General features: G+C 49.5%; 1 protein-coding gene across 1 annotated transcript in view; it reads left to right on the top strand.

Annotated features, from left to right (window-relative positions):
- The window catches only part of abcc10 (ATP-binding cassette, sub-family C (CFTR/MRP), member 10), a 49246-nt gene extending 31102 nt beyond the window's left edge, over positions 1 to 18144 (top strand). The window contains exons 13-22 of the mRNA XM_052025402.1: positions 461 to 584; positions 2295 to 2466; positions 3420 to 3763; positions 6557 to 6726; positions 8589 to 8749; positions 11000 to 11253; positions 13340 to 13485; positions 13570 to 13667; positions 16141 to 16253; positions 17071 to 18144. Of these exons, the coding sequence (XP_051881362.1) occupies positions 461 to 584; positions 2295 to 2466; positions 3420 to 3763; positions 6557 to 6726; positions 8589 to 8749; positions 11000 to 11253; positions 13340 to 13485; positions 13570 to 13667; positions 16141 to 16253; positions 17071 to 17206 (1718 nt within the window). The 3' untranslated portion in view covers positions 17207 to 18144. The remainder of the gene's footprint in view (positions 1 to 460; positions 585 to 2294; positions 2467 to 3419; positions 3764 to 6556; positions 6727 to 8588; positions 8750 to 10999; positions 11254 to 13339; positions 13486 to 13569; positions 13668 to 16140; positions 16254 to 17070) is intronic.
- Positions 18145 to 20219: the final 2075 nt, after the last annotated feature.

Raw genomic sequence — 20219 nt, 5'->3', positions numbered from 1 at the left:
TCGAGTTGGAGTCCTAAATTGGGTCAAGGTTAGTTGCATTAAATCAGAGAGGCTCATTCAATTGTACATCAGTGGCCGGTTTGACTTGCCGTTGCTGTGTGGTGAGTGTCACTGATGTCTGAAAATCTGGCCGAGGAGTGCTGAGATCGGTCGGGATTGGAGTGAAAGGCTCCTCCTCTCTCACCTTTCCTTGGTCTCTGCTATGTCTGTCAAGCAGGGGTAGGTGACTAACCTCCCAATGAGACCAAGCGGGCTCTGCTGACTCAGGTCTCTGGTCCTGTGACAGGGGCTTGACTACAGTTGCCATGCATTTCTATGCTTCGCTTCCTACGTGCCAGCTACAGCCAACACCAGAACCAGGATGGTGTTGCCTTCCCAACACCAGAACCAGGATGGTGTTGCCTTCCCAACACCAGGACGGATTTATAAATGTAACAATTCGCAATCCCTTCCGTTGCAGCCACTCGTAACTTGTCCGATTGGTGGCTCTCCCACTGGATCTCTCACCTGCAGAACAAAAATGGCTCCATACCAAGCAACCATTCAACGTGGGACTATTCCCGACAGAAGATGCGATTCATTCGGTAAGCACAGGCTGTGCGGGCACGGGCAGATGGCCAAACATTTCCTTCGATGTATTTCTGGGAGTCTGTGTGTCCGTTAGCGTGTGAATCACCACGGGTAGATTTTCTGGCAGAGGTGCCTAATACACAGTGAGCATTTCCTCACTGCTTGAACAGGATTAGATCCCACCCTCAGAATGTGGGACTGCTCCCCCCGCTGTGTGGAACAGTTCCGGGCGACTGTTGCCCCCGCTGTGTGGATCAGTTCCGGGCGACTGTTGCCCCCGCTGTGTGGATCAGTACCGGGCGACTGTTGCCCCCGCTGTGTGGAACAGTACCGGGCGACTGTTGCCCCCGCTGTGTGGATCAGTTCCGGGCGACTGTTGCCCCCGCTGTGTGGAACAGTTCCGGGCGACTGTTGCCCCCGCTGTGTGGATCAGTTCCGGGCGACTGTTGCCCCCGCTGTGTGGATCAGTACCGGGCGACTGTTGCCCCCGCTGTGTGGATCAGTACCGGGCGACTGTTGCCCCCGCTGTGTGGATCAGTACCGGGCGACTGTTGCCCCCCGCTGTGTGGAACAGTACCGGGCGACTGTTGCCCCCGCTGTGTGGAACAGTACCGGGCGACTGCTCCCCCCGCTGTGTGGATCAGTACCGGGCGACTGTTGCCCCCGCTGTGTGGATCAGTACCGGGCGACTGTTGCCCCCGCTGTGTGGATCAGTACCGGGCGACTGTTGCCCCCGCTGTGTGGATCAGTACCGGGCGACTGTTGCCCCCGCTGTGTGGAACAGTTCTGGGCGACTGTTGCCCCCGCTGTGTGGATCAGTACCGGGCGACTGTTGCCCCCGCTGTGTGGATCAGTACCGGGCGACTGTTGCCCCCGCTGTGTGGATCAGTACCGGGCGACTGTTGCCCCCGCTGTGTGGATCAGTACCGGGCGACTGTTGCCCCCGCTGTGTGGAACAGTTCCGGGCGACTGTTGCCCCCGCTGTGTGGATCAGTACCGGGCGACTGTTGCCCCCGCTGTGTGGAACAGTACCGGGCGACTGTTGCCCCCGCTGTGTGGATCAGTACCGGGCGACTGTTGCCCCCGCTGTGTGGATCAGTACCGGGCGACTGTTGCCCCCGCTGTGTGGAACAGTACCGGGCGACTGTTGCCCCCGCTGTGTGGATCAGTACCGGGCGACTGTTGCCCCCGCTGTGTGGATCAGTTCCGGGCGACTGTTGCCCCCGCTGTGTGGATCAGTACCGGGCGACTGTTGCCCCCGCTGTGTGGATCAGTTCCGGGCGACTGTTGCCCCCGCTGTGTGGATCAGTACCGGGCGACTGTTGCCCCCGCTGTGTGGATCAGTACCGGGCGACTGTTGCCCCCGCTGTGTGGATCAGTTCCGGGCGACTGTTGCCCCCGCTGTGTGGATCAGTACCGGGCGACTGTTGCCCACATGTTGTCAGCCAATATAACGTAAAGTACCCGCATCATGTGGTTTGGTGTAGTTCATTGTGTTTGTCTCATATGATGGTTGAAGGTTTAAATCGTGAATCCTTGCCTTTTTGGGAGCTCTGGCATTTCATCATTCAAAACTTAGTGTTTGCAAATGTCACTTCTTAGAAAACTCAGCAACAGAGGGAAATGTGTAGATGCTCAAGGCAGCTTTGCAAAGTTCAGTTAATCCATAACATCGATCAGTTGAAGTAAAATTGCTGTCTGTTGCTTTCTGTCTTTGTTGCAAGGTCCCTCTCCATACAAGAACTGTCACCAGATGTCAAATTGTTCCTGATAATTTTTGGTGGCATTGCTGCTGCAAACACTGCATTCACGGCAGTTCGAGCCTTTCTCTTTGCCTGTGGTGCTATCCATGCCGCTGTGGTTATTCACAACAAACTTTTACTTCGTGTAATGAAGGTTAGTGGTCCATCTACTACCGACCTTTATACGTTTGTTTCAATGTGAACCTGTTTCTTTCAATCCTGTTTATTAGGCGTGAGTGGGATTACAAATTCATCTCGGACTAGGATCAGTTCCTGATCTGTAATTGAGAGGCTTTGATCATTCCCAGCTTTAAAGGATCAGTCTGGGCAGTCTTTTTCTCAAAGAAATAAATTGCAGAGGGAGACTGTAGATTCCGTGCAGACATGTGACTGTGCATGGATTACATGTTCAAACCCTGCACCGTGTGGAGGGATAGGAGTTTCACTCTGTTGTCAAAGTCGAGTTTATTGTCATCTGCACAAGTACATCCATGCACGGGTGCAATGAAAAACTTACTTGCAGCAGCATCACAGGCACACAGCATCAGATAAGCAGCATTCTCAAGAAAAATAAATTAAACATAAATTATACACAATTTTTTACAAGAAAGAACACAATTCGAACAAAAAAAGTCCATTTAAGTGCAAAGTGATCAAAGTGGTCATAGTGTTGCCAGACTGTAGTGATTAGGGTTGTGCCGGTTGGTTCAAGAACCGAATAGTTCAAGGGAAGTACTATTCTTGAACATGGTGGTGTGGGACTTCAGGCTTCTGTACCTCCTGCCCGATGGGAGAAGACGGCATGGCCCAGATGGTGGGGATCTTTGATGGATGTTGCCTTCCTGAGGCAGTGCCTCATGTAGATACTACCAATGGTGGGGAGGGATATGCCTATTACGTACTGGGCAGAGTCCACTTAGTGATCTGGGAGGCAAATCCAGCATTTCTATCCTGTGGCTGTCTGTGAGAAGGTTCACCACTGCCTTTGGGGTTGGCTTGGGGTTAGCTCCACAATGGAATAACCTGCCTTGGTAGCTATGGAAGCTTTAGAAAGGGAAATCAAGCAATGAAATGGCAGAGTCTCAATTGGTTTTCATTCTGTTTTAGGCCACAACGTCGTTTCTTGACACAACTCCCATTGGACGCATTGTGAACCGTTTCTCTACAGACCTCTACAGTGTGGACGACACGCTTCCCTTCATCCTCAACATCTTCCTGGCCACTCTGTATGGCCTGCTGGGCATGGTGCTGATGATCAGCTACAGTCTGCCATGGATCATGCTGATCCTGGTGCCGCTGGGCATCATTTACTTCTACCTGCAACGCTACTACCGCTTCACTTCCAGGGAGCTCAAGCGCCTGACTGCCATCACTCTCTCCCCAATCTATACACAGTTCTCCGAGACACTGAAGGGTCTCACCACTGTCCGGGCATCGCGGGCCATCGTCAGGTGAGCTCTTTATCAAGCAGTGGGATAATGAGTCATAGGTGCAAAGCCATGATGAGGTAGATTGTGAGGTCAAAAGTCTATCTATCGTACAAGAGATCCGTTCAAAAATCTTATAACAGTGGGCTAGAAGCTGTCCTTGAGCCTGGTGGTACGTTATTTCAGGCTTTTGTATCTTCTGCCCGATGGGAGGGAGGAGAAGAGAGAATGTCCAGGGTGGGTGGGGTCTTTGATTATGTTGGCTGCTTTACCGAGGCAGCGGGAAGTGTCGACAGAGTCCGTGGAGGGGAGGCTGGTTTCCGTGATGTGCTGAACTGTGTAGTCTGACGTCTGATAAATAATAGCCTAGACCTTTCCTATCCATGAACCTGCCCAAATGTCTTTTCAATGTTGTAATTGTACCTGCCTCTACTACTTCCTCTGGCAGCTCATTCCTCATACTCACCACCCTCTGTAAAAAGCTTGTCCTTTGAATCTTTCCCCTCCAGTCCTAAACCTATGCCCTCTCGTACTCTAATGCTGTAAGAGAACCTGCCTCCACCACCAACCTCCCCACCCCCCACCCCCGGCACTGAGGTGCAGATTTCAACCACCCCAGGTGAAAACATTCTTCCTCAGCTCCCTATAAACCTCCTACCCTGTACCTTAAACCTTGCCCTCTGTTCATTTCCTCTTAGCAAAGATGTCAAAGTTTCTCACTGTCTATCTGTGTCCCTCATAACATCATGTACTCAATGTTCCCCCCACTTCCAAGGGAAACAAGCCCAGCCCGTGTTGTATCTGAAACTCCATCCTGGTGAATTTGCTCCACACCCTCTAATCACATCCTTCCTACAATGTTCAACCAGAACTCCACACAGTGCTCCAGTTACCCCCTAACCAGTGTTTGATAAAGTTGGACAAGAGCTCCCTGTTCTCATCCCAGCTAATGAAGGCAAGTATCCTGTATGTCTCCCCTACCTGTGCTGCAACCTTCAGGGATCCTTGGATGTGTACATCAAGGTCTCTCTTTCTCTGTACTTCCTAGGATCCTACCATTTGTTATGTATATCGTGGCTTCATTTGACCTCTAAAAAAGTATCACCTCACGTTTTTCAGGATTAAGTTCTATCTGCCATTTCTCTGTCCCTCTTACCAACCACTCAATATCATTCTGTTGCAAAGACTACCCTTCTCACTATCAAGAAAACCACCAATCATCCTGTCACCTGTGAACTTACGAATCATACTTCCTACATTCAAATCCATATCATTAAAATACAACAAAGTCCATAGCTCTCTGAAAGTTGCCGCACAAGTTGATAAGATGGTAAAGAAGGCTTATAGCATGCTTGCCTTTATTAGTGGAGGCATTGAGTTCAAGAGTCAGGAAGTTATGTTGCAGCTTTATAAAACTCTGGCTAGGCTGCATCTGGAGTATTGCATTCAATTCTGGTCGCCCCATCCCAGGAAGGATGTGGAGGCTTTGGAGAAGGTGCAGAAGAGGTTCATCGGGATGCTGCCTGGATTATGGGACATCAGCTATAAGGAGAGGTTGGACAAACTTGGATTGTTTTCTCTGGAGTGGTGGAGGCTGAGGGGAGACCTGACAGAAGCTGATAAGGTTATGAGATGCATAGATAGGGTGGACAGTCAAAATCTTTTACCCAGGGTGGGGAATGTCAAATACTAGAGGACATGCATTTAAGGTGAGAGGGGGAAAGTTTAAAGGAGATGTGCGGGGCAAGTTTTTTACACAGAGAGTGGTGGGTGCTGGAACTGGCTGCCAGGGGTCGTGGTGCAGGCAGATACGATAGTGGTGTTGAAGAGGCTGTTAGATAAGCACATGAATGTGCAGAGAATGGAGGGATATGGACCATCTGCAGGCAGAAGGGATTAGTGTAATTAGGCACCATTAGCTTAATTAGTTCGGCTCAACATGGTGGGCCGAAGGGCCTGTTCCTGTGCTGTACTGTTCTATGTTCTAAAGCGTAGAGGTCTCCACACTGATCCCAGTGCTACATCACTTGTCACAGGCTTCTAGTCTCAAAACTAACTCTGCACCACCTATCGCTGCTCTGATCATGTCATTTTGGTATCCAAGTTGCAAACTTTCCCCGGGTCCCATGAACTCTAACATTTGGACCAGTCTTCCATATGTAACCTTGTTGAAGGCCTTACTGAAGTCCATGTAAACCACACCAACTGCCCTACCCTCATCAACACACATTGTCAGTTCCTTGAAAAATTCAATCAAGTTAGTTGGACAAGATCTTCCGTTAACTAAGCCGTGCAGACTGTTCCTCCAAGGGCAGATTAATTCTGTTTCTGAGAATTTTTCCAGTAATTTCCTTACCAGGGGCGTTGGACTCACTGGCCTATAGTTACAAGGCTTACCCCTGCTGCCCTTTTTAAATGAAGGGACCTCATTTGCTGCCCTGCAGTTGTCTGGTACCTCACCTCTGGCCAGAGATGGTTTAAACATCTGTCAAAGCCTCCGTAATCTCCCTCCTTGCCCCCATGGCAGCCTGGGTTCTATCTCATAGGGACCTGGCAATTTATATACCAAACCCACTGAGGTGTGGAAAAGATCCTTCTTTTCAATGGTAATTGATTTAAAATAATGTGGGAGGATTTTCCAAAACAGCTCCTCAGGTGCAAGCATTTACCTCAAACATGCTTCAAAATTATTTTCCTTCCCAGCCTGCCTGGTGGCTGTGAGCTTGTTGGCGTTTCGTTTTACCTACGGTTCCAGAAATGCCCGTGTGCGTAGGCTGCCTCAGTTGTTGGCTAATTCCACTCCCGTTCCACCCTCAGGTTTGAGAAGGAGAACAGCCGTCGCCTTGAACTGAACCAGCGCTGTCTTTACGCTGCCAATACTGCCATGCAGTGGCTCGACATCAGGCTGCAGATGATTGCTGTTACTGTAGTGACGTCCATCGCTGTCATTGCTGTCATTGAGCACAGCCTGAGCCGTGGCAGTCCTGGTAAGATGTTAGCACCTCAAGATAAGGGGCACAATGATGGGACCAGAGCAGAGTATCCCCACCGTATCCCAATGCCACGGCACCATCCCCACCGTCACAAGCTGCAGCAGTGCCAGAGACAGTCAGTGAGCTGAACGGAGCAGGAGCAACACTGCCGGACTGCCACACCCCCTACACTGGAACACCACTGACTGACTGTCCCCTACACCTCACACTGGAACACCACTGACCGACTGTCCCCTACACCCCACACTGGAACACCACTGACCGACTGTCCCCTACACCCCACACTGGAACACCACTGACCGACTGTCCCCCACACCGGAACACCACTGACCGACTGTCCCCCACACCCCACACCGGAACACCACTGACCGACTGTCCCCTACACTGGAACACCACTGACCGACTGTCTCCCATACCCCACACTGGAACACCACTGACCGACTGTCTCCCATACCCCACACTGGAACACCACTGACCGACTGTCCCCCACACCCCACACTGGAACACCACTGACCGACTGTCCCCCACACCCCACACTGGAACACCACTGACCGACTGTCCCCTACACCCCACACTGGAACACCACTGACCGACTGTCCCCCACACCGGAACACCACTGACCGACTGTCCCCCACACCCCACACCGGAACACCACTGACCGACTGTCCCCCACACCCCACACCGGAACACCACTGACCGACTGTCCCCCACACCCCACACCGGAACACCACTGACCGACTGTCCCCCACACCCCACACCGGAACACCACTGACCGACTGTCCCCCACACCCCACACCGGAACACCACTGACCGACTGTCCCCCACACCCCACACTGGAACACCACTGACCGACTGTCCTCCACACCCCACACTGGAACACCACTGACGGACTGTCCCACATAGTGGTGGGGAGGGAAAACCAATGGGAAAGTGAGGGACAGGAGAGATTGAATGACAAAAGTCTTCCTGGCCTTAACGACCAAGACCAGAAGAGAAATTACCTGAGATTGGCAACAGAACCCTGGAAAACCGGGTTGCAGGAATGCTGATTATTTGACATTGGTGAACTAGGTGCTGAATTGTGCAGAGTAGGAAGGTGAACCCACTGCTCCAAATGTGGTCTTGGAATAGATGCAACAAAATGTCCTGTCATTTATATCCCCTTCTAGTTATGAATAACAGCGTGCCATTAGTCTTTTGGATTATTTTTTTTTAATTATAGTAATCTGTGTTAATTGTGCCCTAAATCTCTTTCGACCTCCACTGTCCCGAGCACCATTTACACAGTATTGAGAGCAATACTTAGTCTGAGCGCTATTAGTTTGCACTCACCTGCATAGAAATCCATCCAAAGTTTTGCCCACTTGCTTTACCAAAGTCTCCTACTGAATTTACATTCAGGTCTCAGGACTGTGGCTTGATGCCTTAGCCTCCCGATTAACAAGGTAAATGATTCTCAGTTTCATTCTTTGTGTGGTGGTTGTGCAAACACACTTCTCGTGTTTCGGGGACACGCTGAATTTCCTTAGCCTCCTGAGGAAGTTGAGGTGCTGGTGTGCTTTCTTGGCCGTGGTGTCTTTATGGTTGGACCAGGACAAGGTATTGGTGATGTTTACACTTGTCCCTTCTCTTCAGACTGTGACCCCTGGTCCTGGACCCCCCTGTCATCAGGAACATCCATCCTGCATCTACTCTGTCCAGTTCTGTTAGAAATTTGTAACTTTCGAGATCTCCTCTCGTTCTTTTAAACTCTCACAAATATAAGCCCAATCGACGCAGTGTCTCTTCACCTGTCAATCACGGGTGTGTCTCACACTTGGGGTGAGTAACTACCGTCGTGTTTTTCTCTCTCGCAGGCCTCGTGGGTCTCGCGCTGTCCTACGCCCTGTCAATCACAAACCTACTCTCCGGAGCCATTTCTAGCTTCACACAAACTGAAACACAGATGGTGAGTGTGGAGCGCTTGGATGAGTATACCACCGAAATTCCCAGTGAGCCTCAGGATGACTCTGTTGAGGTAAGGGGAAATTTTTGGGTGGTGGATGGAGATGGGGAGAAGGAATGAGAGGGAGGGAGTAAATGAGAGGGTGTTGTATGAAAAGCTGAAGGTGGGAGGAGTGACTGGGGTGTGTGCTGTTACAGCCGGATCACTGGGGTGAACGTTGTCTACGGTTGGACAGAATGATTGGCTCGGTGGTGTAGCGGTCAGCGTAACGCTATTACAGCGCCAGCGACCCGGGTTCAATTCCAGCTGCTGTCTATAAGGAGTTTGTATGTTCCCCCCGTGTCTGCGTGGGTTTCCTCCGGGTGCTCCGGTTTCCTCCCACATTCCAAAGACGTACAGGTTAGGAAGTTGTGGGCGTGCTATGTTGACACCGGAAGCGTGGTGACACTTGCGGGCTGCCCCCGGAACACTCTGCTGTGTGTTTGGATGTACATGTGACTAATAAAGAATCTTATCTTATATGAAATGACAATCAGAAAACCTGCTGATTCTGGAAATCTGAAACAAACAGAGAAAAGGTTGGAAACACTCAGCAGGTCGGGCAGTGTCTGCGGAGGAGAAACCGTTAACACTCAGGGTCAAGCATCCTTCATCAGAACTTGGTCTGACGAAGGGCTGATGAAGGGTCTTCATCCTGGAACATTAAATCTGCTTCTCTTCCACAGACGTTGCCTGACCTGCTGAGTGTTTCCAGCATTGTCTGTACGGAATGGGAATCATGTTTGTCAAATCTCATGGAATTTTTGAGGGTGGGGTAAGAGTGAAGCAGTATGGCGTAGCGTGCCTGTGATTTCACACGGTGCTCGATAAGATGCTGGACTAAAGACCTTTACACCAAGTAAACGCTCTTGGGGATGGGTAGCATGGTTGCATGGATAGAGGACTGACTACACAACACAGAAACAGGCCCTTCGGCCCAACCTGTCCATGCCCACCAAGGTGCCAGCCTGAGCCAGTCCCATTTGCTGTGTTTGGCCCACATCCCTGGAAACCTTTCCCATCCATGTACCCGTCCAACTGTCTTTTAAACATTGTCATTGTAGCCGCCTCCACCACTCTAGGAGCTCGTTCCACATACCCACCACCCTCTGTGCAAAAGAAGTTACCCTCTGGTCTCCTTTCAGTCTTCCCCCTCTCACCTTAAACCTATGCCCTCTGGTTCCTGGGGAAAACACTGTGACCATCCACCTTATCTCTGCCCCTCATGATTTTATAAACCTCCATAAGGTCACCCCCAGCCTCCTTCACTCCAGGGAAAACATCCCAGCTTCTCCTTTATAGCTCAAGCCCTCCAGTCCCAGCAACATCCTTATGAAGATGTTCCGCACTCTCTCTAGCTTAATCACATCCTTCCTGTAGTAGGGCGACCAGAACTGCACACTCCAAGTGAGGTCTCACCGACATCTTGTACAGATCGGTTTTCCTTTACCTTGTCCGCCAAGGATATCTCATGTCCCCTTTCTGCCCTCCTGATTTCCTTAAGTATACTCCTACATCTGTTATACTCCTCAGGGGAGACATAGAGTTTCACAGCATGGGAACATCAGAATACAGCAGTAATTGGGAAGGTAAATGTGTGCTGGCCTTTACTGTTTAGTAGTTGCAGTACAAGTAGTAAATCTTACTGTAGTGCCAGGTGCGATCAAACCTAGGATAATGTGTACCACTTTGTTTCCATTCCAATCCAAGTACATATTGGTGGCTATGGTTGGAAGCTTCACAACATCCACAGTCAGTGGATAGAAAGGTTTCACATCATCCACCATCCGTGGGAGAGTGCTTCTTGTGTCAAAGTCCCTCCTCTCAGCCTGCATCAGTTCCTCACTGCAAATCCCCACACCAACATCAGAGGGTACAATTCATCTTTCTCTGTTTTAGAACATCCTCTAGCAGATGCTACATATTTTCTTGGACTCTTTCAGTGGCTAGAATGCTTCCCTCCGTACTCTGGAAGAGCCACTAACCCTGTGGAGAAATCTTCCATTTGTATTCCACAGCATCATAGGTACAACACAGATGCCACGTCACAACGGGGTAGAATGCAGATTGTTTCCAGGGCTTCCTCTATCCACAGGTAGATCACTAACTCTGCATCCTGGGACATCCTTTTGCAGAGAGTAGCATTTTTCTTCAGTCTTCCAGAATTCTTTGTCAGTGCCTTCTGCAATCGGCTGAAAGGCCAGTTAGGCTTCAAGGGCATTTTAAGAGACTTGTTCCTGTGAAAGATTTGTTGAAGTGTTGCCTGTATATTTTTGTGTTCAGGTGTCTTCCACATGGCCACAGCGTGGTCTGATCTTATTCCAAGATGTGGTCCTTGTGTATCGGCCCGGACTACCGACTGTGCTCAACGGAATTAACGTCAAGATTAATCCTGGTGAGAAAGTTGGGATTGTGGGACGGACAGGTTCAGGAAAGTCCTCTCTCTTCCTGGCATTATTTCGGATGGTGGAGTTGACTGAGGGTCAGATTTTCATCGACAGTGTTGACACTCGAACTGTCAGTTTGTTAGAACTTCGGTAAGTTCACACGTCTCGTGGTGATGGGGGCTGGACAGTGGGTGACTACGCTGAGGTGGGCTTGATGGTGGGTGTCAGTCTGGGAGAGCTGAGGCTGAGCACAGATAGTGGAAGGAGAGTGACCATCACGCCAAGGTTTGGAGGCATCAATCCAGGATAAGATGCCGAGATAGGCTGGTGAAGAGGGACCGGTGTGAGATCAGGGGGAGGAGTGGTGGTGTGGGGTTGGGTGAGGGAGAGTGACACAGGGTCAGGGGTTGGGGCAAGGGGTCGGCACAAATTTTCAGGAGGGTCTTGAACCCGAAACATTAACTGCCCGACCTGCTGAGTGTTTCCAGCGTTTTCTGTTCTTATTTTAAATTTCCACTATTTGCAGACTTCATGTGCAGAACTGACCTGTCACAGATGTGGCGTGTTTCTCTGCCCTGACAGCTCAACCTAATTATTTCTCATTTCCGACAGCCTTTTGCTCTCAGTGTCTTGTCTTCATTTTAAATTACCAGAAATCTGGAAGGAATCTAAACCTAGCAACCTGAAAGGAAAGTAGAGCAGTAGATGTTGTCTACGTGGATTTTAGTAAGGCATTCAACAAGGTCCCTCTTGTAGGCTCATCCAGAACATTAAGATCCATGGCATCCACAGTGACTTGGCCATTTGGATTCAGAATTGGCTTGCCCATAGAAGACAGAGGGTTGTGGTCATTGGAGGTCCGTGACTAGTGGTGTTCCACATTGTGATATTTATAAATGATCTGGATGAAAATGTGTTTGGGTGGGTTAGTAAGTTCATGGATGACACAAAAGGTTGGTGGCATTGTGGACAGTGTAGAAGATTGACAAAGGATACAGCAGGATATAGATCAGGTGTAGATGTGGGCAGAGAAATGGCAGATGCAGTTTAATCTGGGCAAGTGTGAGGTGATGCACTCTGGGAGATCAAATGTAAAGGAAGAGTACACAGTTAATGGCAGGACCCTTAACAGCATTGATGTACAGAGGGATTTTGGGGTCCAAGTTTCTAGCTCTCTGTAAGTGGCCGCACCAGTTGATAGGGTGGTAAACGAGGCGTATGGCATGCTTGCCTTTCTTAATTGAGGCATTGAGTTCAAGATTCAGGAAGTTACGTTGCAGCTTTATAACACTCTGGTTTTTCCACATCTGGAGTACTGCATTCAGTTCTGATTGCCCCAGTACAGGAAGGATGCGGAGGCTTTGGAGAGGGTGCAGAAGAGGTTCACCAGGACGCTGCCTGGATTAGAGGGCATGAGCTGTAAGGAGAGGTTGGACAAACTTGGGTTGTTTTCTCTGGAGTGGTGGAGGCTGAGGGGAGACCTGATAGAGGTTTGTAAGATTATGAGAGGCGTAGATACAATCAGTATCTTTTTCCTAGGGCTGAAATGCCTAATACTAGAGGGGCTGCATTTAAGATGAGAGGGGGAAGGTTAAAAGGAGATGCGAGGGGTAAGTTTTTGACACAGTGGTGGGTGCCTGGAATGTGCTGCCAGGGGTGGGGGTGGAGGCAGGTAAGACAGAGCTGATTTAGAGGCTCTCAGATAGGCACATGAATGTGGCGGGATATGGACCGTGTGCAGGCAGAAGGGATTAGTGTTATTAGGCATCATGAGCTTAATTAGTCTGACACAACATGATGGGCCGAAGGGCTGTACTGTTCTATGTCATCCAGAGAGCTGAGTTCTACCCCCATCCTAGTCAACGATCTGGAGCTTGGAAAGTATGACTTACTCGTGACGATGTCCACATAGCCACCAGTTCATTAATGTCCTTCAGGGAGGAAATCTGCCACCTTCACATAACCTGGCTCGTGTGTGACTGAACCACACCAATGTGCTCGATTCCTCACTCTCCTCAGAAAATGCCCTAAGGCTTACTCGGTTTAAGGGAATCCAGGATGAGCACCAAATGATGGTCAGGTCCTGAAAGTGAACAACTGAACGTAGAATTGGAAGCTGCTGCTCTCCTGTGCGCCCTTACAGCAGGACCACAGAGTCCGGCTACTTCCTCAGTTAGGGGAGCCAAATTTGTGACATTACTGCATCCCTGTTCCCAGCATTCTGTCTCTTTCCCAGATCAAGGATGGCTATTATCCCACAGGATCCATTCCTGTTCAGTGGCACAGTGCGCGAAAACCTGGACCCACTGACCCACCACACGGACCAGGAGCTATGGGACGTGCTTCACCAGTGTCACCTACTGGAGGTCACCCACAGAATGGGTAAGTGAGGCCCAGTCATGAGAACTGCACCCACTCCCTCGGCAATGAGTTGTTCCTCACCTGGTCTGACCATCTCCATTTCAGGTGGATTAAACGCAGAGCTGGGTGAGAGAGGGAAGAATTTATCCATCGGACAGAAGCAACTGATGTGCCTGGCGAGGGCACTTCTCACAAAAAGTAAGGTGTGTGACCAAATACAGTCGAGGAGCGAGAGGGCTTTCCCTTACCTGCATGTCTGTGGACACCTGGCTCTCTGCCTGCTGTCGTTCCTCCATCCTCAGCTACAGTTTCTACTACGTGGGTTATTACAGGCTGCAGCTGTGTGGCTGAACTGACATAGACGTGGGCCCTGAGCCACAGCACGGCACCAGGCATTGCAGATTCCCCCAACACATGACACCAGAAGCTTAGGAGAATCAGTATTGGTTTATTATTGTCACTTGTACCGAGGTACAGTGAAAAGCTTGTCTTGCATACCGATCGTACAGGTCAATTCATTACACTGTGCAGTTACATTGCGTTAGTACAGAGTGCATTGATGCAGTACAGGTAAAAACAATAACAGTACAGAGTAAAGTGTCACAGCTACAGAGGAAAGTGCAGTGCTACACCAAGACAACGAGAGGTAAAGACAGAGTCTTTCTGTCCTTCTTGAATTGACGTCCCACACTGGCTTCCAGTCATCTGGCATCTCAAATGTGGCCAGACAGCCCCAACAATCTCCTCCCTTGCCTCCCCGAGCAGTCTGGGATGCCTCTCGTCAGGTCCTGGGGATCTATCCATTTTTATATGACACGTGAAAGTGCAGAGAAGGGAGAGATATGGTCAATGTGCGGGGAAGAGGGATTAGATTGATTGGGAGTCATTGGTTTAATCAGGTTAGCCCAGCGTCGTGGGCCAAAGGGCCTGTCCTGTGCTGTACTGTTCCATGTTTATGCCCACTATGACACCTACTATCTCCAAGTGCAATGTCCATCTCCTTCGTGAGCACAGATGAGAAGTAGTATTTTCAGACCTTGCCTCTTTCGTCCCCAATGGGTCCCACTCTTTGCACTTCATATGCCTGCAGAATGCTCCAGGACTTTCCTTAATTGTCATATTTCATGCTCCCTCTTTGCCCTTCTAATTTCTTTTTAAAGTACCCTGTCCTTGCGATGACTGCACTCGTCAGAGTGTGGAAGGATAAGAGGTGATCTTGTTGAAACATGTCAGGCTCTGAAGGGGTCTAACAGCGCACTGTGGATCCAGTACCATCCTGGAACTGGCGTCGCAGGGACCTTCGTCAGACCCTCACTGGTATAACGACAGGCAGTTTATCCTGATGTCAACACTTTTGCTCTTGCCTCGATGCTCACAGGAGCTACACAGTCTACAATTAAACGTGCCCTGTGGTAAAGATATGGGAACTGTCCATGGGTCAAGCAGCATCACCTTGGGCAGGTGGAGATGGGCCTTGCCAGCCAAGCCCAGTTTGCTCACACCGTGTAAGTGGTGCTGCATTTGCTGATTCCTGATTGAAGTGCGTCGTGGCACCCTGTGGGTTAACGCACACTTCTCTGCAGCTCAGTGAGAACCAACTGTTGGAGGTGGCCCAGGATTGGGTTGTAGTTAAGTGAAACCCAAAGTGGTTTCTCAGAGACCTCGGGAACAGAACAACCCTTCAGGCCATTGCATTGTCTGATTGCCATCTTAACTCAGTCCACTGTCTTGATCCTGTAACCTTTAATAGCTGTGCCTGACAGAGATTCATCAGTCCCAGCACTGCTCCCCAGCAGCAGCTTCGGGTGCCAGGGAGTGGGTTCCAGCTTTCCATTGTTCTTGGTGTGAAGGGGTTTTGCCTGACCTCACGCTGCCAGACTTGCTCCACTTCACGGTTTTGTCCCCTTGTTCCTGTCCCACATCAGTGCAAATAGTTCATTGGCTTTATCAAATTCTTTAGTCAGCTCATTTAGATCACCCCTCCATCTTCGACATGCTTGCAGCTGCAAGCTTAGTCCATGCAGAGTGGAGACACAAGAGACTGCAGATGCTGTGTGATGGTCCATGCAACTCGTGCTCAGAGTCTAACCCTCTTAGTACAGGTGGTGAGCCTGCGCTTTATCTGCTCTATCTTATTATTAAATTGTTACTGCACAGAAAGAGGCCGTTCAGCCCATTAACTCTATGCCAGTTAATAGCTGAGCAGTCTAGTCAGACTATCTGCTCTTTCCCTGCAGCCTTGCAAATTATTATCCCCTGAGTGCCTTCCCAGTTTCCTCTTGAAAGCCCTGATTGATTCTGCCTTCACTGTCCCTATCGGCTGTGTCCTACTTCCTAACTAACCCTAATATCAAACATTTTCCCTCACATCTTCCTTCTATCTTTCAACAAGAATATTATATCTGTGTTCCCCAATCTTTGAACCCTGGACTAATGTGGACGGCTTTCCTCTAGTCTTTCTAAACTAGTCGTGATTTGTACACCTTTGCAAATCAAATCTCTCTACTTCTCTTGCCTCTTCAGTCCAACCTTACAGCTGAAGTGTCTCACCCAGAACCACTCTAGTCAATCCCGCCTGCATCCGCTGCTGGAGCTTCACCACCTCCTGCAACAGTCCAGTTGTGTCAGGACCAACACCTTGTATCAATGTTCTGAAACGCTCTCCTTGTTGTGCAGATTCTGTGCATCGATGAAGCCACAGCCAGTGTGGACCAGAAAACAGATCAGCTGCTGCAGGAGACAATACGAAGGCAGTTTGCAGAGAAAACAGTATTAACGATCGCCCACAGGTATTTAATGTCACGGAAGTGAAGAAAAGAACAAGAGGGCAAGGAGCTGAGAATTGGGGGGGGGGGGGGAAGTATGATAGGAGAAAGGAAAGGATCAGGCTGACTGTGGGCAGGAAGAGGCCATGTGCCCTCTCTAGCCAGCCGGGGACCTGTGATAACTGTCCACGTTTGGGAGGGTGGAGAAAATATTTCATCTGTCTTCATTTCTTATTCTCTAACTTACAAAATGTTTAGAATTTTTCAACACCTGTCCATTTTCTGAGGCTCTGACCAGCGGAATGGGCAGGGACCTTCTGCCAACCTCCACCCCTGCTGCTCTGAAGATGTCTCAGACAGGGCATGTACTGACAACCATACCATGTCACAGGGAACATTGACAGCAAAGGTCATTATTGATCTGTTGCTGCCGGTTTGGGGCAAGGATCGATCTTCAGTTATCTCCCAGTCTCTGGACTGCTGAGGGAAGCGAAGTTGAATGGCCTCAGACACTTGGAGCCTTCAACAAGCATTGACCATGTGGCAGTGCAGGTTTGGTTAATTATAAAACATTACTTTTTAGAGTGTTGCCAAATTCCAGAGGCCTTTAATATAGTTAGCTCGGAGAATGCAAGGTTTGGCATCCAGATGGGTGAAGCCGGTAGGACATGTCCCATCTTTCTGGCTGTCACTGATGTGTGGCAGCTTCTTGGGAAGGTCAGAAAAAAGGATCTCCTGGGCAAGGCGGGCACCAGCAGTGTAAACATACCACTTGCCATGGTTTCTCTTGTGGTGTCCGCTATCTCTGCATAATTCCCCCTTTTGGTTCTGTATCTCTCAGGATTAACACAATAATGGATTCTGACCGAGTCTTGGTGATGGACGCTGGCACATTGAAGGAGTTTGACTCACCGGACGTTCTCTCTGAGGACCGGGATTCCTACTTCTACCATCTCATACACAGTGATGAGCTGTAGTGGAGGTGCTGTAGCCCCCGGATGACATGCCCACCATGGACTCAGGTCTTAGCTCTGTCTGCACTTAACGTTCGCAGAGCTGACGGTCTGGGTTAGGGAGCCAGGAAGCTAAATGCACCGTCTGCACTTCAAGCAGCAAAGGGAAAACACAAGGCACAGGGTTTGAAATATATTGGAGATGGTGAGAATGATGCTGATGGTGTCTGATCCTCAGTTACCTGGCCTTTCGCTTGGGCTGGGAACCATAATCCATCTGAGGAAAAAGCTACTGTGTCCTTCCATTCACTCTGGTAATGACTGACCAATCTACCTCCTTCCTGCAGTTCTCCACGTTGCCCCTTTACCCTGTTCCTGTCTCACTCTCACTCCCTCTTGCAACTTCCCCTCATTACTCGCTCCGTTTCTCCCTCTCCGAGATTCCGCATTCATTCTCATGGCCCCCTCAGACCCTCGCGTACCTCTCATGTCCTGCACAACATCCTGTTCATTCCTTGCACTCTCACACTTACCTCTCCAGCCCTGGTTGTGTTGAGTTTCTTTTGTTCCCTTTTGTTAACTTTTCTCCCCTCCCTGTGCCTGCCCTTCATTGCCTTCCACCATTCACTGTGATGGGGCTCATGATGCTGCTCAATGATGCAATCTTCTTGGTAACTGCCGTTTCTACTGACAGAGCCACCCAGGGCAGAACTGAGTGGGCTGTTACCTAATTTAGCCCATTGACCACGCACCTGCTTGGTTGGGTGCACTTGTGTTCTCCTGGGTCTCTCAGTCCCATGATCTGTCTGCTGTTGCAATGACATTTGATAATGGAGGGTATATGCATGAATGTCTGATAACTGATCAGCTTGTAGACTTGTTGTTGGGGTGCCTTCTCTTCGGTGAATCAGTCATGAGACCCCTGTACTGTATAAATAAATTCAGCACCCACACAGACTTCCCTCCTGCTGTTTGCTTGTCTATTTTTAAAGTGAATTCCATGTATTGAGTTTCACTATAGGTTAAGATTCAGCTGTTGATGTGAGCCACACTGACCTGTGTTGTCACTTCCATGGGCTGGCTAGGGGGTGCACTGTGTGCTGGCTAGATCAGTAATCATCACCTATCCAGTCTATGGACGGGAGCAGGTGAGGAAGCGTCAGATGAGGGATAATCTCACCTCCGAGGAAGTGACATGAGGTGAGGACTCCCTTTCAAGAGAAGAACTGTTCCTTTCCATTTTTAGGGACCCTGCCTTCAGTAAAACATGTTCCACAAACCTGATTTTAATTTGTAATCATTTGGGGCAGGATGGCATTTATTCCATTACTGACAGGTTCGGAGTGAAAGCAGAACTTTTCCCATCTCCCCACAAATATTCAAGTGGAAGCCTTTGCAATGACGCTGGGTTTCTGGTGGTCCCCGTGCATCGACTGGTTACAAAGCACAGCAATGCCAGACCCGGATTCAGAAGGCCTTGGCTCAACAGCAGTTGAAGAAATGAAGGTGAGTGAATGAAATACAGGAGTTGCGGGAGTGGGAGAAGGTTGACCAAGATTTGCATTCATCGAATTTCATTCAGTTCTGCTCGCCCCATTACAGGAAGGATGTGGAGGCTTTGGAGAGGGTGCAGAAGAGATTCACTAGGATGCTGCCTGGATTACAGGGCATGAGCTATAAGGAGAGGTTGGACAAACTTGGGTTGTTTTCTCTGGAGCGGTGGAGGCCTGATAGAGGTTTATAAGATTATGAGAGGCATAGATAGACAGCTGGTATCTTTTTCCCAGGGTCAAACTGTCTAATACTAGAGGGCATGCATTTAAGGTGGGGGGGTGTAATTTCAAAGAAGTTGTGTGGGCAAGTTTTTTTGACATAGTGGTGGGTGCCTGGAATGTGCTGCCAGGGGTGGTGGTGGAGGCAGATACGACAGAGGTGTTTAAGAGGCTCTTAGACAGGCACATGGATGTGCAGAGAATGGACATTGTGTAGGCAGAAGGGATTAGTTTTGTTAGGTGTTTAATTACTAGTTTAATGAGTTTGGCACAACATGGTGGGCCGAAGGGCCTGTCCCTCTGCTGTACTGTTCTGTGTTCTATGTCGATCACAACCTCTGTACGGTTTAAGAAATCGAAAGAAGCCTTGCATATTTCAACATGAAGAAAATAAAAGGATTGCACTGAGGGAGATTAAAAACTGACCAGGAATACACTGGGTATAATTAAATAATGATCAGTGATACACGGTGCCCCAGTTGGATGGCTGTCAGGAAGCAACTTGCAGAAAGACATGAATTAGCAAACACCCTGTGACTACGGTCTGCTGTGAGGGTGTTACAGTCCTAGGGTACAGGTTCAGTCCTGACTGCTGTCTGGGAGGAGTTTGCACGTTCTCTCTGTGACCACACGGGTTATCCCGGGTGTTCCAGTTTCCTCCCACATCCCAAAGACGGGCAGGTTGTTAGGTTAATTGGCTGCTGTAAATTGCCCCCGGCGTGTAGGTGAATCTGGGGGGAGCTGATGAGGAGACGGGGAGAAAAAAAATGGGATTAACGAAGGGTCAGTGTAAGTGGGTGTGTTTCTGCACCGTCTCTCGCTCTGTCAGTAACAGTTGTACTCAGTGATTAAGTGACAGCAGCCTGCAGAGTTCAAGCAAGTCGGGAAAACTGCAGCAACCAACCCGCCGGCCAAATGATCAGTCAGCCAGTGACTGACACCGAGAGAAGTGAGACAATAGGAAAGGGGAACCATGCAGCTACGAAAGGAGCTACCACCAGAAACCTTCCCTGACCACGAAAGCAGGAGCTGGAGGAAATGGTGCATGGACTTCTAAAGCCCAAGGCTGCTGGGGTGAGCACTTGGACTGTTCCCTTGGAGAAGCACTGTAGCACCAGCCCTTGATTGCTGACAACTCTGTTAAATGCCTCTCGTGCTCTTGATTCCTGTCACTTGGTACTGGTGGTAGAAACAACAGACAGTCCAAACTGCAAGTGCAATACCTTTATACCACTGTAATCACTCACTGTAAAGGTCTAGAGTAT

This window comes from Pristis pectinata, chromosome 10, assembly GCF_009764475.1.
Source record: "Pristis pectinata isolate sPriPec2 chromosome 10, sPriPec2.1.pri, whole genome shotgun sequence".
NCBI lineage: Eukaryota > Metazoa > Chordata > Chondrichthyes > Rhinopristiformes > Pristidae > Pristis > Pristis pectinata.
This window is presented reverse-complemented; position numbering and strand designations above follow the sequence as displayed.